Source organism: Corvus kubaryi, unplaced genomic scaffold, assembly GCF_017639235.1.
Source record: "Corvus kubaryi isolate FWS band 111438036 unplaced genomic scaffold, C.kubaryi_AGA036_p1.0 split1-131, whole genome shotgun sequence".
In the NCBI taxonomy this organism is placed as follows: Eukaryota; Metazoa; Chordata; class Aves; order Passeriformes; family Corvidae; genus Corvus; species Corvus kubaryi.
Window position 1 is genome coordinate 23,072,275 of NW_024582073.1, and position 18,656 is coordinate 23,090,930.

Here is an 18,656-nt window from a genome sequence, read left to right on the forward strand (position 1 = left end):
TGGTGCTCTGCTTAGCAACGTGGGCTCCCTCATGTGGTCACCAGGCACTCCCAATAGCAGGAAGAAAAGCTGGTCAATTCGGCCCTTTGCTGTCTACAGTTAGAGCCTCATGTGTTCTCATCACAGTCAATTTATCACCTCCTGTTGCCTCCCTTAACTGAGACGCTGACATGCAGACTGCATTTCAGTGGGATCACGCTTACAATGCCACATTTAAAAGGTAGACCATTTCTGATTTTACCTTGTTTTTTCACAAAAGAAGGAGTTGTGGTATGCAACAGCACTTCAACAGCCAAATTGTTAAGGTATTGATGTAGAGGAAGAGGAACAGATAACTGGAGGCAGTAGAGTTATTGACCACTCTATGCTAAAACTCTCCTAAATGTGTCAGAGCAGGGCTATTACAAGTTAGAGGGTTTTGCTTTAAATGAACATTCACTGTTAACGCAGCTTTATTCTCAGGACAACACATGGAGGTACATTAAGTAGAGAATTTGAGTAACTTCCCTAGTTTTCTTACTGGCTTTTGCTACCAATTCAGTAAAATAAAGACATTGGATAATTGGAATTTACAACAAAATCAGTGCTCAAGCACCTTAATGTTTGAATATGTGATCGCAATATCCAAGGGGGCTGAATTTGAATCAACTTGTAACAATTTCAGCCTTCTGAAAGAGCCTGGACAGTCAGTATTGATTTGAAAGTCCAAACTAGATTCTGAGATATATATATATGTAAATCTTGCTATCTTGTAATTACTAGATCTGTATCTGTACCACCCTAAAAAACTTATTAGTTATCCAATCACCCAGTGGGTTATAATACTAGATTAATCTGCTTATTAACCACTAATTAGACCAAGTTTGAAACAAAAGGATGATAGCATTCCCAAGAAAGATTGGTATTCTACTGCACACTCGACAGCCAAACATTTCTGAATTTGCATTTACCTAATACCACTTATAGACTTAAGATTTACCACTTAAAGACTACCAGGCAAATAGTTCCATTGGACAGGTTCTCTTCCTGTCCCATCAACATCAATCCATCTTGTCTTTCAGATCATAATTTCTTAGACAGGCAGTCTCATTCAGCTGTACAGCATTTCTAGCATAAAAATCAAAATTTGCCACAAAGCAAAACTAAATTATAACACAAACATTATAAATAAACTTACTTTTCCAGCCATTTCCACTGTAAGAAACGGGAAAAGTACACACTCTCCTGGTAAACTTCAAAAGGTCTTTTGCTTAGGTATTCATGGACAATTCTAGCAGGAAAATAAACAGAAAAATAAAATCCATCTTATTGTGAAAAAGGCTGATGAAGCAGGAGGTGCTATCAATCTACCGACATGTATTTAAACATATCGACAAAGCTGTAGGCAGAAAAACATTGCCACTGTGCTCTACAATGGTTTCAACCCGAATGTCTCACAGAGTGCCTGTCATAGAAAACTGTTCCTGTCAAAACAGTTACAAAGGCCAAACTGCTGCTACTTATAGGAACTAGACACTTTGACCTCTGCATTTTTACTGTCTTTAAACCCACTAAACATCAGCCTCTCAGCAGATATTTTACGCATGTATGACCCTGCAAATATGACCTCTGAAAGTATCTACAAGGTTTCACACATTCTTTGGAGACTGGTAAATAAAGTTTTATTCTAGGATTTGAAATTGAAGTACTAAATGCCATATCCAAACCTTGAACACCAAGTACCTTATCATTCCCTTAAATGAAACACACTAAGATGGAGGTGGGGAGGGAAACAAGTCAATCAAACTGCATTCAGGTATTTACTGGACAGAGGAAAGGGAATGACCTACATGAGACACTCCATTTGAGACATGTTTTACTAGGTGTTCTCACACAGCCCTTTCAATCTTATAATCTCAGGTTGTTACGAAGCATGCTTATAGCTGTTGCCAGGGAGATGACCCAAGCAGTGACAAAACCTGTAGTCATCCTTCAGACATGATGAAGCACGCCTTGAAGAACCAGAAATATTAGAAACATAAAGGCTTTAGAAAGACATGTAACACTCATAAACATGTACCATCCCTCCAAGAAAAGCCTCCCCTGCTACTACTGCGTGAAATATCACTTTGTGACTGCAGAACAAAACCAAGTTGCATCGTTTTGTGTTAATTATCACAAGTGATCCTCTAATCAGCCATCTTAATGGGAACATAAGTGCTGGCCTCAGTTAAACCTGTTTTCAAGAATCTTAAACAGTGTAACATTGTTCAGAAACCTTTCAAGCTTCAACTTGTAACTTCGTATTTCTCTGAGTACCTTCACCATGGAAGAGAAGTCACTCAAAAAAGAATACAATAAAGAGAAATACTATTTAACTTATGGAATTCTTGGTAGCAGATAACAGTGTGATTTTATGCAAAAGTAGCATTAAAGAAAAAGCTCTGCAAAAGTGAAACATCTAAATCCCATCTGAAGGAAATCTAGTCCTTTAATAAATCTGTTCCAAGTTTCTTACTTATGCTCATTTCAGGGACTAAATACTTCTGGGAATAACAACTTCATCTTTCTCTTTTCTTAGAAACACAATTTTCTCTTGTAATTCTCAAATTTAGCACTAAGCATTTTTAACTTACCTAGTACAGTCCATAAAAAGATCCTTAGAAGGGTTCTTTTCCAGTCTTGCTTTACATTCATTTACTGTTTCCTGAGGTATTTCTGGCAAATGTGCTGCAGACTTAACATAATAAAAAAGAAAGGAAAGCAACACTGAAAGCATGTAAATCAATAGCTAAACTAAAAGTTTTGTATTCAAGGTGAAATTAAATTTTTTAATATTGGAAAAGGAAAGGAACAGTTTGACTAAAGAGAAAATCAAGAAAGTCATATTTAAGCAAAATTTTTATTTATTTCCTGTTACAGAACAATGCATTGGAAGTTATTACAGTTGTTTACTATTCCAGTATCTGGGGAAATAATCTTGACAATAAGTCAAATTTCTTTTTCTTTCCATAAGCCTACCACCAAAAAAGCAAGTCACCTATTTGGCTTGGCAGGATGGAAAGAAGGAGAAAGAAACACAAAGACAGGCTGGGAAACTGTTTCAAACCAGACCAAAGAAATCTGGAGGTTTTTTGAAAAAAAAAGTACATGACTTATGGCAGCCCCAAAGAAATTCTCAAAAAGATGTGGCAAATTTATATTCTATCTACTTTTAAGGCATCTTCAAGACCTTTTGTATAAGATGACCAAAACAAGAGAAGCAGAAGGAGCATCTATTCATAAAGAGCAAACAGCTAATTATATACCCACAGAAAAGCTTCCACTGCATACAAAAAAAAAAAAAAACCAGACTCTTGATAAATGCAAAAACTCAGCTATTAATGATTACCATGAAAAACCAGAAGTAACAGAATGCTTCAGAAGAAAACAGCATTTCCCTTTTTAAAACCTGAAGCAATTCTGAAAATTTACAGCAAACTAACCAAGGCCACTCAGGAGTCTAAAAGACTTCAGACTTCTTCAGACTACAAAACTCTGAGTTAATTTAAGTTTTCTTCTAGGTGTTAAATGGAAAATAAATTGTAATTGTAGTAGTTATAAAAGCAGAAATCAGTCAAGTTTTCTGCTCAAATTGATTGAGCAGAATTTTAGAAGGCAGCACACCTCTCAGAAAAGAAAAAAATGGGATTAATGAAGTTTGGAAGTCAATTTACTAAAAACAATGCAACCACTGAGATCTCTCTATTTATCTGACACTTACAAAGTGCTTGAGAAAATATTTCACAATATATTTACCCCATTAGTGAAGTACGTCTCTAAAACTTTGAGGCCACAGTCTATGCGCTTTTCATCTGAAGATACCTCATATTCTGCCTAGGGGAATGGAATTGAAAATTATATTATGTTCAGAGCCACTTGGCATCTTTTACATGATGATAGGTAAATTTTATCATGAATAACACAATACTCCTAATATAAAAGGAACAGAAGGCTATATAGTGAAACATGTATGAGGAACAGTCCTAGGGAAAAAAACAAAGCATATGGAATTTAATCTTTGGAAAACATACAAAACCTAGAAATTGATCTAAATGCAATTACAGAAACAGCATCCTAGAGGTTAAACTAGATCAATCACAATGAAATAGTATTTGTGTAGTATTGTAGGACAGAATGACCCAGATGTAAAACAATTAAGAGTGCAATAATCAGCTTTTTCTTCACTGTAATTTTTTCCCTTTGTGTATTATTCTTTTGTTACAGTCTTGGGTAACACCAGGATAAAACTACTTTCTACAAGCTTATAAATGAGCTCTAAACCAAACCCTACATCATTCTTTGAAAAAATAAAACTGAGTAGATACAAATTTTTTAAGTTTTTGACTTAGTAACATCTGATACTGAGATGTAGAAAAAAAGAATTGTGCAATACAGTGCATTTTCCAGATAAACAACTGGCAGCTGAACAGAGCTCCAGAAGTAGCTACTTACAGAAAAAACCCCACAACCAACAAATCATCACACAGATACTACTATTGAAAAACTCCAAAGACTCCTTACTATTCATAATTTTAAGGAATAATCTAGAAGCAGACATCAGAAGTTACAACATTTAAAGACAACACAAAATCTGAGGGAAGATGAATTACAAAAGAGCAATCTCAAACAGCAACATGTATTAGGTTCGTGAGCTGGGCCAACTCAATCAAAGCTTATTTCATATTTCAGAATGTAAATGCATGCACTCAGGAACAAAGAATACATGGCAGACTTCCAGAATGGAGGACTGTATCAAACAAAACAACAGTTGGGCATATAGGAATCTCATTGGAAATTCCACGTAATTGATCTAATCAGAAGTTATTTACCTTTATAAAGAAAACTAGAACACTAAAAAATGACAGTTCAAGAATCAAACACACACACAATACTGGAAATAACAGAATCCCTGATTTCCAGTTCTACAATTAATCACAACTCATCCACACTGACTCACTACTAAGTCATCAACATCTTTTTCTGCTGAGACATTATGGTATCACCTACTTCAGCACAGTACTCAAATCCATCAATCCAAATGCAAGCCATCATTTTTGCTAGTTCAATTTCATGACAAAAAGTCTAATGGTAAGGAAGTCTTCTGCAAGAGCAGAATCAACCTGAGCAGGTCAAAAAAGTTCATCAACCTGAAGTTCAGCAGCGCACTTAGTACCTTTAACACTAATTTCATACAAATAGTTAGGCATACTGACTTAAGTGGATAGTGCAATTTAAAAGGAAGTTTGAGAGATGGCCTTTCCAAATAATTCTGTTACTTACAGGGAAGTTGAGCTGTCACCCATTCCTTTCCCTATGTGAGTAACCTTGTCCCAAGCTAGTGAAATGAGTCACTAGACTGGATAACTCTAATTCCTCACTTTAACTTCCGTCACTTATATTCAATCATTTCACAACTCTTCTTTTTTAATCAGTAAAGCCAAGCTGACTCCAGACTTTTAGGTCACACCTTCCCAAAAACTGGAGCTTACCAGATTCAGCATTCAGTACAGGTAGACAATGTAGTATTGTACTACCTTGATCTTGGACTCCTGAAATAATCACACTGCTGAAATCACATTGCTTCATGTAAAAGAGTCAGAAAACTCTATTAACTAAGATGCAAGGATTTTCAGGCTATGACATTTCATTTTTGCAATTTTTTTTTCCAAAAGATTAAGTCCAAAATTTCTTTAACATTTTAAAAAGCTAAACTTGGCAAAACACTACAAAAACCCCACAACCTCAGCTTTTTCTTCCTGTATTGCCTTCCCAAGAATACAAAAAAAAAACCCTCAACCCCCAAAAGAACTTGAACAAGCTTGCTGAAGTCCAGTCGACAAGAGGAAATCAGGCTAACTCAGAAACCATCTATAAGAGATAGTAAGAATTTTATCTCATATCCTTTATCTCACATCAACAGAGCATGCCAGTTTCAGATCACGAGTCACCAAATAAAGGTTATTTTGTTTCAGCGATTCCCAAGCATAATTCCTCACCCTGATTTTTCAAATGGAAGTTAAACAACAAATTTTAAAAAAAGTAAATTGTGAAACCATCCCTTACATCAGATTACCTCAGCTATGCCAGTCTTTGTTAATTCTCAGAAGTGTTGCAATCCAGACATTATAGGTTGCATATTTCAAAACAATTCAAATTTTTCAGTTAGTGAAAAACAGTTACTTCTTAGAGACACTTTTACCTGAAAAATGACATCTGTAGAGCAAAGACACCTGCCTTACAGTCATGCCTAAGATTCATTCTCTTTCATCCCACCAAAGATTCTGCTACTCCTTATCTGAGTTTTTAAGGATTAAAATGTGTGCAGGAGTTGTAACACATCCACAGTTGTCAGTGCATTGCACTCATTAAGGACTCTGGTTTATATTCACTTCAGGAATGAAAGCTCCACTATTCTGGATTTCCATTCAATCTGTTCAGTCTCCAAATGTCAAACTAATCACTGGAATTTGGTGCTAGAACAGCTCCTGGGAGTCACAAAAATGAAACACACCTGGGAAGTAAGCCCAGTTGCACACAGACTCAATTGACAAATATAAACAATTCCACTTATTTGACACTCAAATTCCTTTTTAGCTGATCTAGTGCCTCAGTTTTCACTCCCACAGGGGAAGGAAGATACAGTGAAATGGGGGGCACAGCAATAATCCCATGTACTTCCTTACACCCTGCCTCTTTCAGAGCCATCTTGCATTCCAGTATCATAGTTTGGGATGCATGCAAGCAGCAGCACTACCCTGCTTCTATGTTCTTTGGTCATTTGTTCTCTGAATGTAAGAACAAAAATGGCTGGAATGAGAAAACCTGTTCTTTCAACAGCAATCTCAGTTTAAGACTGTATCTAATTGCTCTTGGATTAACTGTGAGGGACAAAGAATCAAAAGCTCTGAGCTATTATTCTCTCCTTTTAAGGGCTGTTTTGTGCCTGCCTAATCTTCTCATTACTTTCCCCCTCCCCAACAGGGTTTTGCACTGAGGATTTTTTACAAAATATAGCTGTGGGCCCACTTCCTTCCTCCCCTTGTTCTTCAGCATTAGATATCAAGATGTAAATATAGCAAGACTTTTTCCTTTAGTCTCTAAAAATCTGGTTTTTCTCCTTCCATAGATGGCTCTCTAAATTTCCATCTCCATTGTATTGTTTTTAATTAGCACATGCTGTGTAGCCTAGGGCTTTCCATGCAAGTTGCAACATTTTTAAGTCTGTTTATAACATTTTGAAGTCTGAATATAGCAAGCAATATTCATAACACAGACATCCTTTCAGGCTCTAGAAGCCAAGCAGCACATCTTTCTAAAATTGTTTCTGTCTTTCCCATCATGCCCATTTCTGTAGCTCTGACCATAACAAGATGGCAGAGACTTTATAGCAAACATTAAACATCTTCCTTTAAGTAACAGAGACAATTTTTTGACACCCATCAGAAGTTACAGTTTTACAGCTGGCACAGAGTAGAACACAATATGTTTTCAAGTACGCAGCATTAGGAAACTGAGGTGTGTCGAGAAAATTAATAAAATGGTTGTGTGCTAACCCCAGTAGGCAGCTAAACCCCACACAGGCGCTCACTCACTTTCCCCCACTAATAACCAGAAGGCGAGAAGTGAGAAATCTTGCAGCTTGAAATAAAGACAGTTTGATAAAGCAAAGATGCAGGTAAAAGCAAAGCATAGTAAGAAATTAATTCATTTCTTCCCATTGGTAGGGAGATATTTGGCCATTTCCAGGAAAGCAGGGCTTCATTCTCATGCATAACAGCTAGCTGGAAAATTCTAACTTCCGCCCTTCCTCCTTCTTTCCCCCAGCTTTTATTGCTGAGCACAGCACAATATGGTATGGGATATTCCTTGGGCTCAGCTGTCCTGGCTGTGTCCACTCCCAACTTCTTGTGCACCATCAGCCTCCTCACTTCTAGGACAGCATAAGAAACACAAAGGCTTTGACACTGTGTAATCACTGTTCAGCAAGAACTAAAACGTCTTTGTTATCAACATTGTTTCAGTCTAAAACCCCAAATATAACACAAAATGATCTATAATGAATAAAGTTATCCCAGCCAAAACCAGGACAAAAATCAAATATTTACATACAAGAAAATATAAGCAACTGCCTTCTGATAGCCACCGCCCATTTCTCACTGCTTACCACTGCATCCAGAAATTCAGTGCATCTTTTCAAATCTGGTCTGGAATCACAGAACTGTCTGAAGAGAAGTCTTCCTATTGGTTGTTTGTCACAAAGCTGGTTATAGTCTCTTTCTGGGAAAAAAAATATAAATATCTTTATTTATTTTTATTTTTGTAATAGGATGGTCATTACTCCCGTTTAAGGTCAGAAAAACATTATTAAAAAGAAAAGATTTTACATGAACATATTTATCAAAGATACCATAAATATGCAAAGATCCCAAAGAATAGTGAAACACTCTTCAGTCACATCTGTGTTCTATAGACTATCCCATTTACTAAAAACACATTGAATTATACGCTTGAGTTTCATTTAGGTTAGGGTGCAGAAAACAACCATACTGTGAAACAGCAATACCAAAGCAAACAAAATTGTTTGGAAAGAGGGAATACAAGATAATAACAGAAAAGGTTAAAAAAACTATTACAAGACATTAAGGAAAAGGGTAAAATATATTACCATCAATTTATAACATGATTACTTTTTCTAATTCAAGGTTTTGTAAATCTATTCTTTAGGAACAGTTTCCTTTAACAAACAAGGAGCTGTGATACAGCTTTTATCTTCTCATAAATTCTCCATCATATTAGAAGTTTAATAGCTTTTTTTTTTTTTTTTAGCATTTAGAAGCAAGACAGAATCCTTTCCATTAACAGCACCAAACTCTTACCCTTCTCTCTCAAAAGAGTCAGACAGAGGATTTATTCTACAGACCACTCACCGATAGAGCACCGAATACCCTCACAGTGACTGACAGGGGGCAACTTCAGCATCTCTCTCCATTTTTTACTACGTCCACTCCGTTTGCCTAGAAGAAAATATGAATAATGTAAAACAAAATACTATGTCAGAATAAAATTGAACATAACCTTAACAGAATAAAATTAGGTCAGATGTACACAGATGTGTCAGACTACTTTTCATGCCTAGAAAGAAATCCATCTACAAGGACATCTAAACCAATAACAAATGTGATATAAAAGAACTTGCAAGCATTTTTTTCATGTTTCATGTAAAGTCTTTTCCAACTCAAATATTTCACATTTTGGCTGCTTATGTAGAGTATCTCTGCAGAGAAAAGGCAAATATCTAGTATTTTGAAAATCACAAACAAAACTGTTACATCGAAGACAGAACCTAAAGAATTTTGAGAATTATCTCTCAACCATGGTAAAGAATGGAAGAAAATAAAGTTGAGTAACAAAATACCAAGACCAAAGTTCTTAAACACATTTTTGAATAATAAAGTTCTACTTAAATATTCTCTCTTTAAGGGCAGTAATAGTAGTAAGAGTAGACCCCACTAATAAATGAGAGGGCATAGCTCAAATACACACCATTTATTCTAGACCATACAAGGATACCGGGAAGAACTTAGCTGTTGTAAAACTTAGATATTTCCAGTGCTTCAGATTTCACAGCACTAGTATTGAATTAGTATTGATTTTAAAAAACTACCACAGTATTTTTCTCAGTTTCTAAAAAAATATATCTGTGCTACATTTTCTATGTTATATTGGACTTTCAGCACACTACCTTGGCCAATTTCATTTACAGAAGACATTCATGCTTATCAAAAAAGCAAAGATAGACACAGGAACATATACACACTTTCAGACCCATAATATTTCTGTGAAAGAGTAACTTAGTGCTGCAAAGTATTTTAAAAGATTTTACTAAGCAATATGATCAGATGCATTTCCACATGAGAGAGCAGTAGCAAATCTGCACAGAAGCTTTCTAACCGTACCAAAGCAGTACATGCTGCTAACCACAATGGGACAAAAAGGAAGGGAGTTACCCATGTAACCTGAATAGAAACTAAGCAGCAAAGGGTACCAAACTCTTTCAAAATTAAATCGTTAGGGTGAAAGGAACTACCATCTTCAGATAAGAAAATATGTATTTTAAAAAGCCCCTCTTTACTCAAACATACAGCTTCTTGAACCATTGCACCAATGCAGTTAGATCAGTCCCAGCTTAGTGTGCCTTGGTTCATATCAAATTTATTGACATCTTATTGTGCTGCTGCAACAAAACATTCTCAAATCTAGTATCCCTAGAAAGGCAAAAAAGTAAGGAATAAAACACCTATAAACACTGGGTTGTGGACATTATTTGAACTGACACCTACTCTCTAAAAAACCCCAAACTTAATCCGCACTTCATTTTCTAATAATCACTTTGCAGGTCATTTGCCTTCCAAAAAGTTTTATAATACAAAATATGGAATCTACTTCCCACCCCATATTTCAAGCAGTACCAGAACTAAGAACGAGGCTGTAATTACCAGCATCATTAAAACACTATTTTAACTCTATTTTGACTATTTTAACAAAATATTTTTGATCTTAAAAAGAAGTTGAATATATATTTGAAGAAAATCAAATGACACAAAGCATACAGCCTTTCTAAGAGAAACTGAACACAAAGAGTATCAAGGGATATTAACATAGATAGCCTATACACATACATTGAATAACAATGCCTGGGTATAGATTATGTGATCATGAAAAACAATGTATAGAAGTGTCAGTTTCAGCCATGCAACTGAAAAATAAACTAAGCTGCAAGGTCCACAGAAGTTACATTTCTTCTGTTAGAAACTGTCCAGACTCAATTGTGCATGACACTATACAATCAGTACTGATCAAGAATGATAAAGCGAACCCAAATTCATATCACAATGCTGTCTGGAAAATGTAAAATGAACTGTGATATATATCAAGAATACCATCTTCTGAAGCACTGTCAAGGAAAAAACCCAACCCATCCCAACCCAAAAAAAAAGGAGAGGTTCACTCGTGCATCATACTTCAAGTCCAACACAAAAAGTGCTGTATTTGCCCAAATATTTGGCCAGTTACTTACAATGTGACCATTATGAACTTCATTTTACAAAAAAAGACCACATATTAGAATGCAACTGAATTCACCATCCTACAGAAGTCAATAAAGGCTACATATAATTTATTAATGATACACAAATATCAAGTGCTTAGCCGTATCAGCTAAATCAACATGCTCTCATTTTTCTCTGAACTGAATGTTCTTGTATTTACAGCAAATGCACTGAAAAAGTCTGTAGGTCCCAGTAATGTAAAGAGCCACTTCTGGTAAAAGTTAAGGCAGGAGGCCAATTTGTTTGTCACATTATTCCCTAATTGCAAAACCCTTTTCCATTTCTGAGGCAGTTTAAAAGAAGTATCAAACCAAATTATAACAGTTGTGGTTTGAAAGTGTCTTAATATTGATTTCAGAGCTTCTATTCTGGATCTCATTCTAAAACACTTCAGTTAAAATTCTTCCAGAAGGACCAACAGCTCACTTTCCAACAGAACAGCCAAAAAGCCATCAGGTTAAGGTGCTTTCTGGTTGACCTCTGCGGCGCAGATGAATTACCGCTTTTGCCTCTTTCAGACGGAATCACTGCTAAGAGCAATGTCCAGCTTGAAGCAACTCATCTTGTACAAAGACAAGGGTGGATGCAACAATATACCATTACAGTGAAGAGAAACTTGAATTACATTTTCAGGTACACAAGAAGCTTACCTTTTCCTCCTCCCCAAGTTACTTCTTAGAGTTACAATTTCAACATTGAACTCTTTTCCCATTTTTGCTTCTTAAAAAGATACGCACTAAATTCAGTTAGATCACTGCACTAGAATATGGTATGGGCAAAATGTTTAGATGTTTTATTTCAACTTTTTTTTTAAACTTCAGAGAAATATTTGAAAAATGTATGTAAGGCAATGTAGTTGGCTTATTCATCGGTAAAACCACAACTAGTTGCAAAAAAAGAAACTGCTGTAGCTGCAACCTATGTCAAGAAATAAGAATATGTTTCAAATCCTCAGATGCACTTCTCAAAGCCACAGAGATTTTCCTTGCAGACCTGATCTGCAGACTGACTCTCATTTCAGTGAGCACAATGTTCACTGACTATTATTAAGACCATTTTCCTTGAGACAAAAAATTTGTATTCTGTCATGCAGAATCCTACTTTACTGGCTACTACACTGACACTGAGATTCTGGCATGGAGTTTTTTGGGGACATCTGTGCTTCAGCTCTCCCTGTACAGGGCAAGCACCGTGTGTCTGAGGCTGAGAAGCACTGAGAGGCTGAGAATCACACAGCTCTATAGCACTCGGGTGCACGATTGCTACAACTTCATTCTTGCAAAACTGATTCCACAAACCAGATTGTCCGATACCAGCTGAGAAATTCATGCTAGACCACACCCAGATAAGCTCTGAAAGCCTAAGACTGCAACAAGATGACAACCTACAGCACGCCTTTAGTGTATAAATCAAATCAATTGGTTCAAAGAAAAATGCAAAACAATTGATGCAGGAGCTCTACATCATCTACACTGAGACCCATGAAAATAAGCCGGGTACATACACTGTCTTAAAATATGTCTTTCCCATAGCAGAGGCCATTGCAGGCAAGTTTCCTAATAGACTTAAAACTCACATGAATTCAAATGTTCTCCTAGTTTCAGACACATTTTCCTTCAAACCACTCACAATAAAAAAAATCACAAAAATTCACAAAAAAAGAAAATCAAAACATTCCATTTAACTACGGCCGTATGCTATACAGACATTTATAAACACTGTCCATTGGGTAACAAATTTTGATTTTATGCCCTTACTGGGCAAGATCCACCTTGAAGACACAAAACAGTGCAGAATTAATACCTCAGCTTCTCAGATCAGACCGTAACACTGGAATAGCACCAAGCTCAGATTAGAAGACAAGTTCACACATACCATCACTTGAGGAAGGCTGTCATGCTTTCAGTTCTAGAGACAGCTCATAAGGTTTGGGGGGTCACCACAACCTTCTCCTTTCAGCAGGTCAGATATATTTTCTGACATCTCTGTTCCTTCAAAAACACGCCTGGCCACAGCTTAACAACTACATTAAACAGAGTGGCGATGCTTTTCTATGGAGAAAGATTTTTTTTTTTTCTGCAGACATATGATAAATACAATCTGGCCAGTTCTCAGTAAACTTACAAGAATCACCTGGCTGAAAATTCAGGTTTCCGCACAAGGTTAGCACCTAACTCACCAACATTACAAAGGCCAAGGTACTTCTGAACGCAAACAGAAGCAAAAATGTAAGTAGTATAATAAATAAACAAAAGATATCTATAGATTACAGATTGTTATGGCATTTATAATAGTCCTCACATTCCTGGATTCAAGTACACGGAGTTGGACTTCAGCAAGGTAATACTCGAGTGCTCTCGCTCATCTGACTGTCAAGACAGTAACACTGCAAGCAGTTAAAAGCCCAGCTCTCTACGTGAACATTTGTGCCGTTTGTTTATGTGCACAATCATTTATTGTTCCCACAGCTATAAGCACTCGAACAACTGGTTCTTCACATGGGCTCTCTATCCAGCTCCAGTGATCATGTGCACATGTAGGAATGCCAGTGCACACACGCTGTACAGCCTCTGCACCCCACCAATTAGGTGTGGAATAGAAAGCTTGTATCAACTCAAGTAAATGTAACTGATCTGAACCAAAATTTATTAATGTATTCTCACAGTCAAACAATGTAACACCTGTGCATACCTGTCATTTTGAGATGTCTATAACAAATCAAGGAACGGGGCTTACTAAGGGAAAAAAACACCAGGAACATTGCAATTTTACAGTCAACTCAACAAACAAGGATTTTTTTATCATGCTAGTACACCAAGAGTGCAACAGATATTAAAGAAATAAAATTCCTTTAAGCTGATTGTGAAACCTCTATTGTAATAGCCACATTTGAAATAAGCAAAGCACCAGCGTGTATCAATAACTAGACCTCTCGTGTTGTGTTTATTTAGTAAATGTAATTATTTAAGATTCCAACATGCCCACATGCATTCTTCTTACAGTTCATTAAATAAAGGACAAAAAGGCAGACATTGTGCATAATTCTGTACAAACACAGGAAGACATGTTTCCTGCCACAATGAGTTTACAGCAATTTAAAGCACAATGCAATAAGAGTGCAATAGAACATAGGAGGTAAATGAGGGAAGAACTGATAACAATTAAAAGCAACTACAAAAACTCTCGGCACTCTCATGTTAAAATGCATATCTGCTGCTGGTAGACTTTCTGGGTATGACTGTCCCTTGCTTTCCCCCTTGTCCATATCCCTGAAATAATTAAAGAATTTAGTTCAGTTCAACAAATTAGAGTGATCTGCGCAATCTCTACAGAATTATCTTCCTAGTTACAAACACACACAAAATAGAATACCTTCCTTGTATCATCAACACTATACTGAATTATTACCTTATACTGCAAGCAAAAGTGGGATTTATTTTGCTTACAGAATTATTCCAATTGCTTTCAAGCCTAGACAGATAAAAATCACTACTTGAGTGGACTGCTTATTTTCTGTGAAGAGTATTTCATTACAACAATTTCGATACTGAAACAAGTATCTTGCAGGATTCACTTAAGCCAAACTGTGACCACATTCTGCTACTGACAGGTTCCTTCCTTCTAAATCTATCCTTGGACAGCACCCATCAATTATCAAATCTGCAGGAGCTTACTGATCCATCTGAAAACTAACTTTGGGAAGAAAACCCCAAACCCAAAACACACAGCAACATAAGGAAAAAAAACACCTCAAAACCCCACACACCCTAGATTGGTTCATGGATCCAGCTGGAAACTACCTCAACCATTCTGCAACCACAGGCTAGAACCATACAGCCAAGAGCTGGGGGGAAATTTGCTTGAGGCATGACCTTAATTTAGCCAAAATCAATCATGACACAGAGGATATTCTATGCATAACAGCAGACACAATTCTCACTCCCAAACTGCTCCTGCCATAGCAGTACAAATGAATTTTAAAGTGGATGCAAATGGGCCAGGTATGTTTAAAATGTACTCTTGACGTGGATCCTCACGTGGAATAAACTGCCACTGACTTCAAAGGAACAATGTCTCTACCCTGTGGATGCATTTTTTTGAGACTATTACTTAAGGCAATGAAAAAAGAAAGGCTCCTAAGCAGTTTAAAACATACAGGGATTAATTTCTTTCCTTCCCAACATCACAGACTATGTGTGGGATGCTGAAATGAATTCGGGGCTTGCATATATTCAAAGGATTTACTGGGAGTGACTGAAATAAAAGCAGAAGATATAAAGAGAAAAGTGAATATAAAATAAAAATTGGGAGTGAGGGAACTTTCTTTTTGTTTTTTTCCCAGAATAACCTTGTTTATATTTATTATTTCTCTCCATTTATGGGACAAATTCTTCAATATCCTTCAAGAGATACTAATTTCAAATATTTTTCTGCTGGGAAAAAAATGAATGTGTTAATTCCTCTGCTCTTGTACACAACTAGAAAACATACTTCTCCACATATATATACACTACTCTTTTACACATAAAGATGTGAGTAAGGAGAACATGGAATAGCTGGTGTGAAAGCTTGCAGTCTCAGTTCATATATCACTATCACTTAACACTTACCTGGTTTTGTATCTCAGTTCCTGCACTTCAGCACTCATAAGATCAACTTTGAGTTTGCTTTATAATCTCTTGTTTTTCTACTGAGTCACTTGTGCTTGTTCCACCACTGGGTTCACCTTAAAAGGAAGTTTTCCCTTTTTCTTTCCCACATACAGGTTTCTCCCAAAAACTGATATACGCACAAGAGGGAAGAGCTGGATTGACACAGAGGACCACTTAACCCAGGGAGCTGGGACAGGGAACCCCAAAACACCTTGCACTGCAGCTGAACTGCAGTTTTCATCTGAAGGCAGATCCCTCCATGGACACGTCAGCTTTCAGCACAAGCAGGTCAACTGACAAACTGGACAAGGAAAGAAAAACTTCCAGTATAGCTCCTGACTCCTAAATCTTTTACCCATGATGTACCAAAGGGTACTTTGTGTCATCATATCATCTTCTAGTTGTAGGTACATTCAAGAATCATATATTATGTTATCACTAACACCCACATGTGCAAAGAAATGGGACTTGATTATTTACCAAATTGATTTAAAAGAAGATAAGGAATCCTGATGGTTTCCCTTCTTCACATAAAGAAGTGTTGTAGAACACTGTCTCTAGCAGAAGTTGCTAGAGACATTACAAGTCTTTAATGAAAAGAGACAAGCTTCTATTAAAATAGTGTTTTATTAAAAGCTACGAACATCCTCTTACAGACAAAATTTAAAGTTTTGAGGCAGGAGGGAAGCTGGGGTTTCATATGACCTGAAAAATGGAATTAGTAAACTCCTATAAACAGATGTTATTCTCATACAAATTGAATTAGAAGATTCATGCCTCTAATGAAATGAATCAACAGTAAGACTCTTAGTGAGAAGGTAGAAGGTAAGTAGTCTAGAAACAGACAGCAACAGCACTTTATTTTTATTGAATAGGAGAAGAAAGTAGCAGGAAAATACTCATTTTACCTGAGTTCCTCACTCTCTAATAACATAGATCAAATTTACCTTCTACGCATCAAACCATATTTAAACGGTAGACATGAACCTGGCTGTTCAAGCTGTGCTGATTCTGCACACCTACAAATGTAAAATCCAAATGATATTCATATCCTAACAACACTCACATGCAGAACTATTAGAGTACCTAAAATTAGAAGAAAATTATGTGTACAAATCTGGGATCATGATTTTGATTCTTAAGTCTGGTTTATATGCTCAGGTAAGATTTGGTGGTTTTTATTGGGGATTTCTGAATTCTCATTAGGCATCTGCCATGGTCTTTCACCATAAGTGGACAGGTACACAACATCTTTTATTCAGTTTCTATATTTGCAAAATGAAAATGACATATCTCTGGGGTTAAAAGACTTTGTAAGATGTATTCAAAGGTACAACCTCTTACTACTCTCATCTTCATCAAAAAAGAGTCTCAAGTTAGACTGAGACTAACCCATGTAAGCCGTAATTAAACCTCACTGATTTCTTCTGACATGGACGGCAAACAAAAAACAAGAGCACAGTAGTTTACATGTTATTTTATTTGCTGTTACAACTGATATATTTATCCAGATGAACACCTCTTACCCACACTGAGGAGAAGAATTACTGATGTGGCTCAAGCCTGTGCATGAAAATAAGTGCAGCTGCTATTGCATATTAGCTTTGGATTTTACTTTCTTCCACAACAAACACTAATTCTGGACTTTTCCATGCACCTCTCCATACACTATACAGTGAGATAATAGAAATGTGGGAAGGAAAGTAAATTGAAAGTCTGCTCTTCTGTCCCAGCTGTGAGGCCCTTTTAGCAAAGAATACATTTCAGTAAAACATCTATCTCACACACTAACATTGCAAATTGCCTTGCAGTCTATCAGGCACACAAGAATAGAGCTGGGACAGGGATTTTATGGAATGGTCTTGACAGATGGAGTAAACCAGACATCCCCAGACCAGCCAGAGCACGCAACAGACAGAAAATACTTTCATTTCAAGGAGTGTTTTGAAAAATGTGACATAAAAAGTACCCCATGCACAGGGATTGAGACCTGAAAAGGTAAAAGACCTTCTACCAATTGATTAATGGAGTTCTAGAGTTTCAAAGACAGAATTCACATTTTTTGTGCATGCTTACATAACAGAGCCCAGGCCAATTGAAGGTGCAAGGAGAGTAACAGATTATTACCATTACTTTTATAAGTTTCACATCAGGTAGAACTGATCTTCACATCAGCTGCTCTCAGACTTTCATTTAGTTCATTAAAATATCTTGTTTGGTCAGTTCTACCACTATAATTTATTTTAAACATAGCGAAACCTTAACTAAAGAGGCAGCCTGACATTAAGCAGCCACTTAAAAGCCTCTGCAGATTACCACTCCGCTCTTTGTGGTGAGGGTTTGGGCACAGTAAAGTTTTGAGCCAGATTCCACTTTCCCTTCATTTCTCAGATCACTCCAATGCAAATTCCAAATACAGGCAGCACCACCACAGACATGTTACCGTCAGTGAAACCAGCCAAAACATGTCCTCTAGATTGAGGTGGTCTCTTCAGCTAAGGTTGGAAAATGGCCCAAAATTGTGATCACTGTTCTGTTTTTTAAACCCCACTTCAAAGTCAAAAAGCTGATTTTCCTCTCTTGCTGCTTAAGGCAAATTTAACTGGATACACATATGGCGTAAGTGCCAAACCCATTTAGAGTTGGAGGAACTTGCAAAACATACAGAGGCAGATTCTGCTGTTCTTACTCACTTTAAACAGCTCCAGCTTAACTAATGGGACTTCTCAACACAATTAAGACAAGCAGGATCCAATCCAAAAGAATATGCACATTTCATAGTTGAAAAACATACTCTGCACAAAGTACACTGGTAATCTGGGGAGACTTTCAAGTGGCCATTTAATGGACAGTTATATACACGAAAAAGCAGTAG

At 36.7% G+C, this 18,656-nt stretch overlaps 1 protein-coding gene across 2 annotated transcripts in view; it reads right to left on the reverse strand.

Moving 5' to 3' along the window:
- The window catches only part of GRK4 (G protein-coupled receptor kinase 4), a 39,421-nt gene that overhangs the window by 19,750 nt on the left and 1,015 nt on the right, over positions 1-18,656 (reverse strand). For both annotated transcript variants that reach the window (XM_042052869.1, XM_042052870.1), the window contains exons 2-6: positions 8,949-9,035; positions 8,186-8,298; positions 3,778-3,855; positions 2,616-2,716; positions 1,178-1,270 (exon numbers count right to left, since the gene is read on the reverse strand). In XM_042052869.1, the coding sequence (XP_041908803.1) occupies positions 1,178-1,270; positions 2,616-2,716; positions 3,778-3,855; positions 8,186-8,298; positions 8,949-9,035 (472 nt within the window). The remainder of the gene's footprint in view (positions 1-1,177; positions 1,271-2,615; positions 2,717-3,777; positions 3,856-8,185; positions 8,299-8,948; positions 9,036-18,656) is intronic.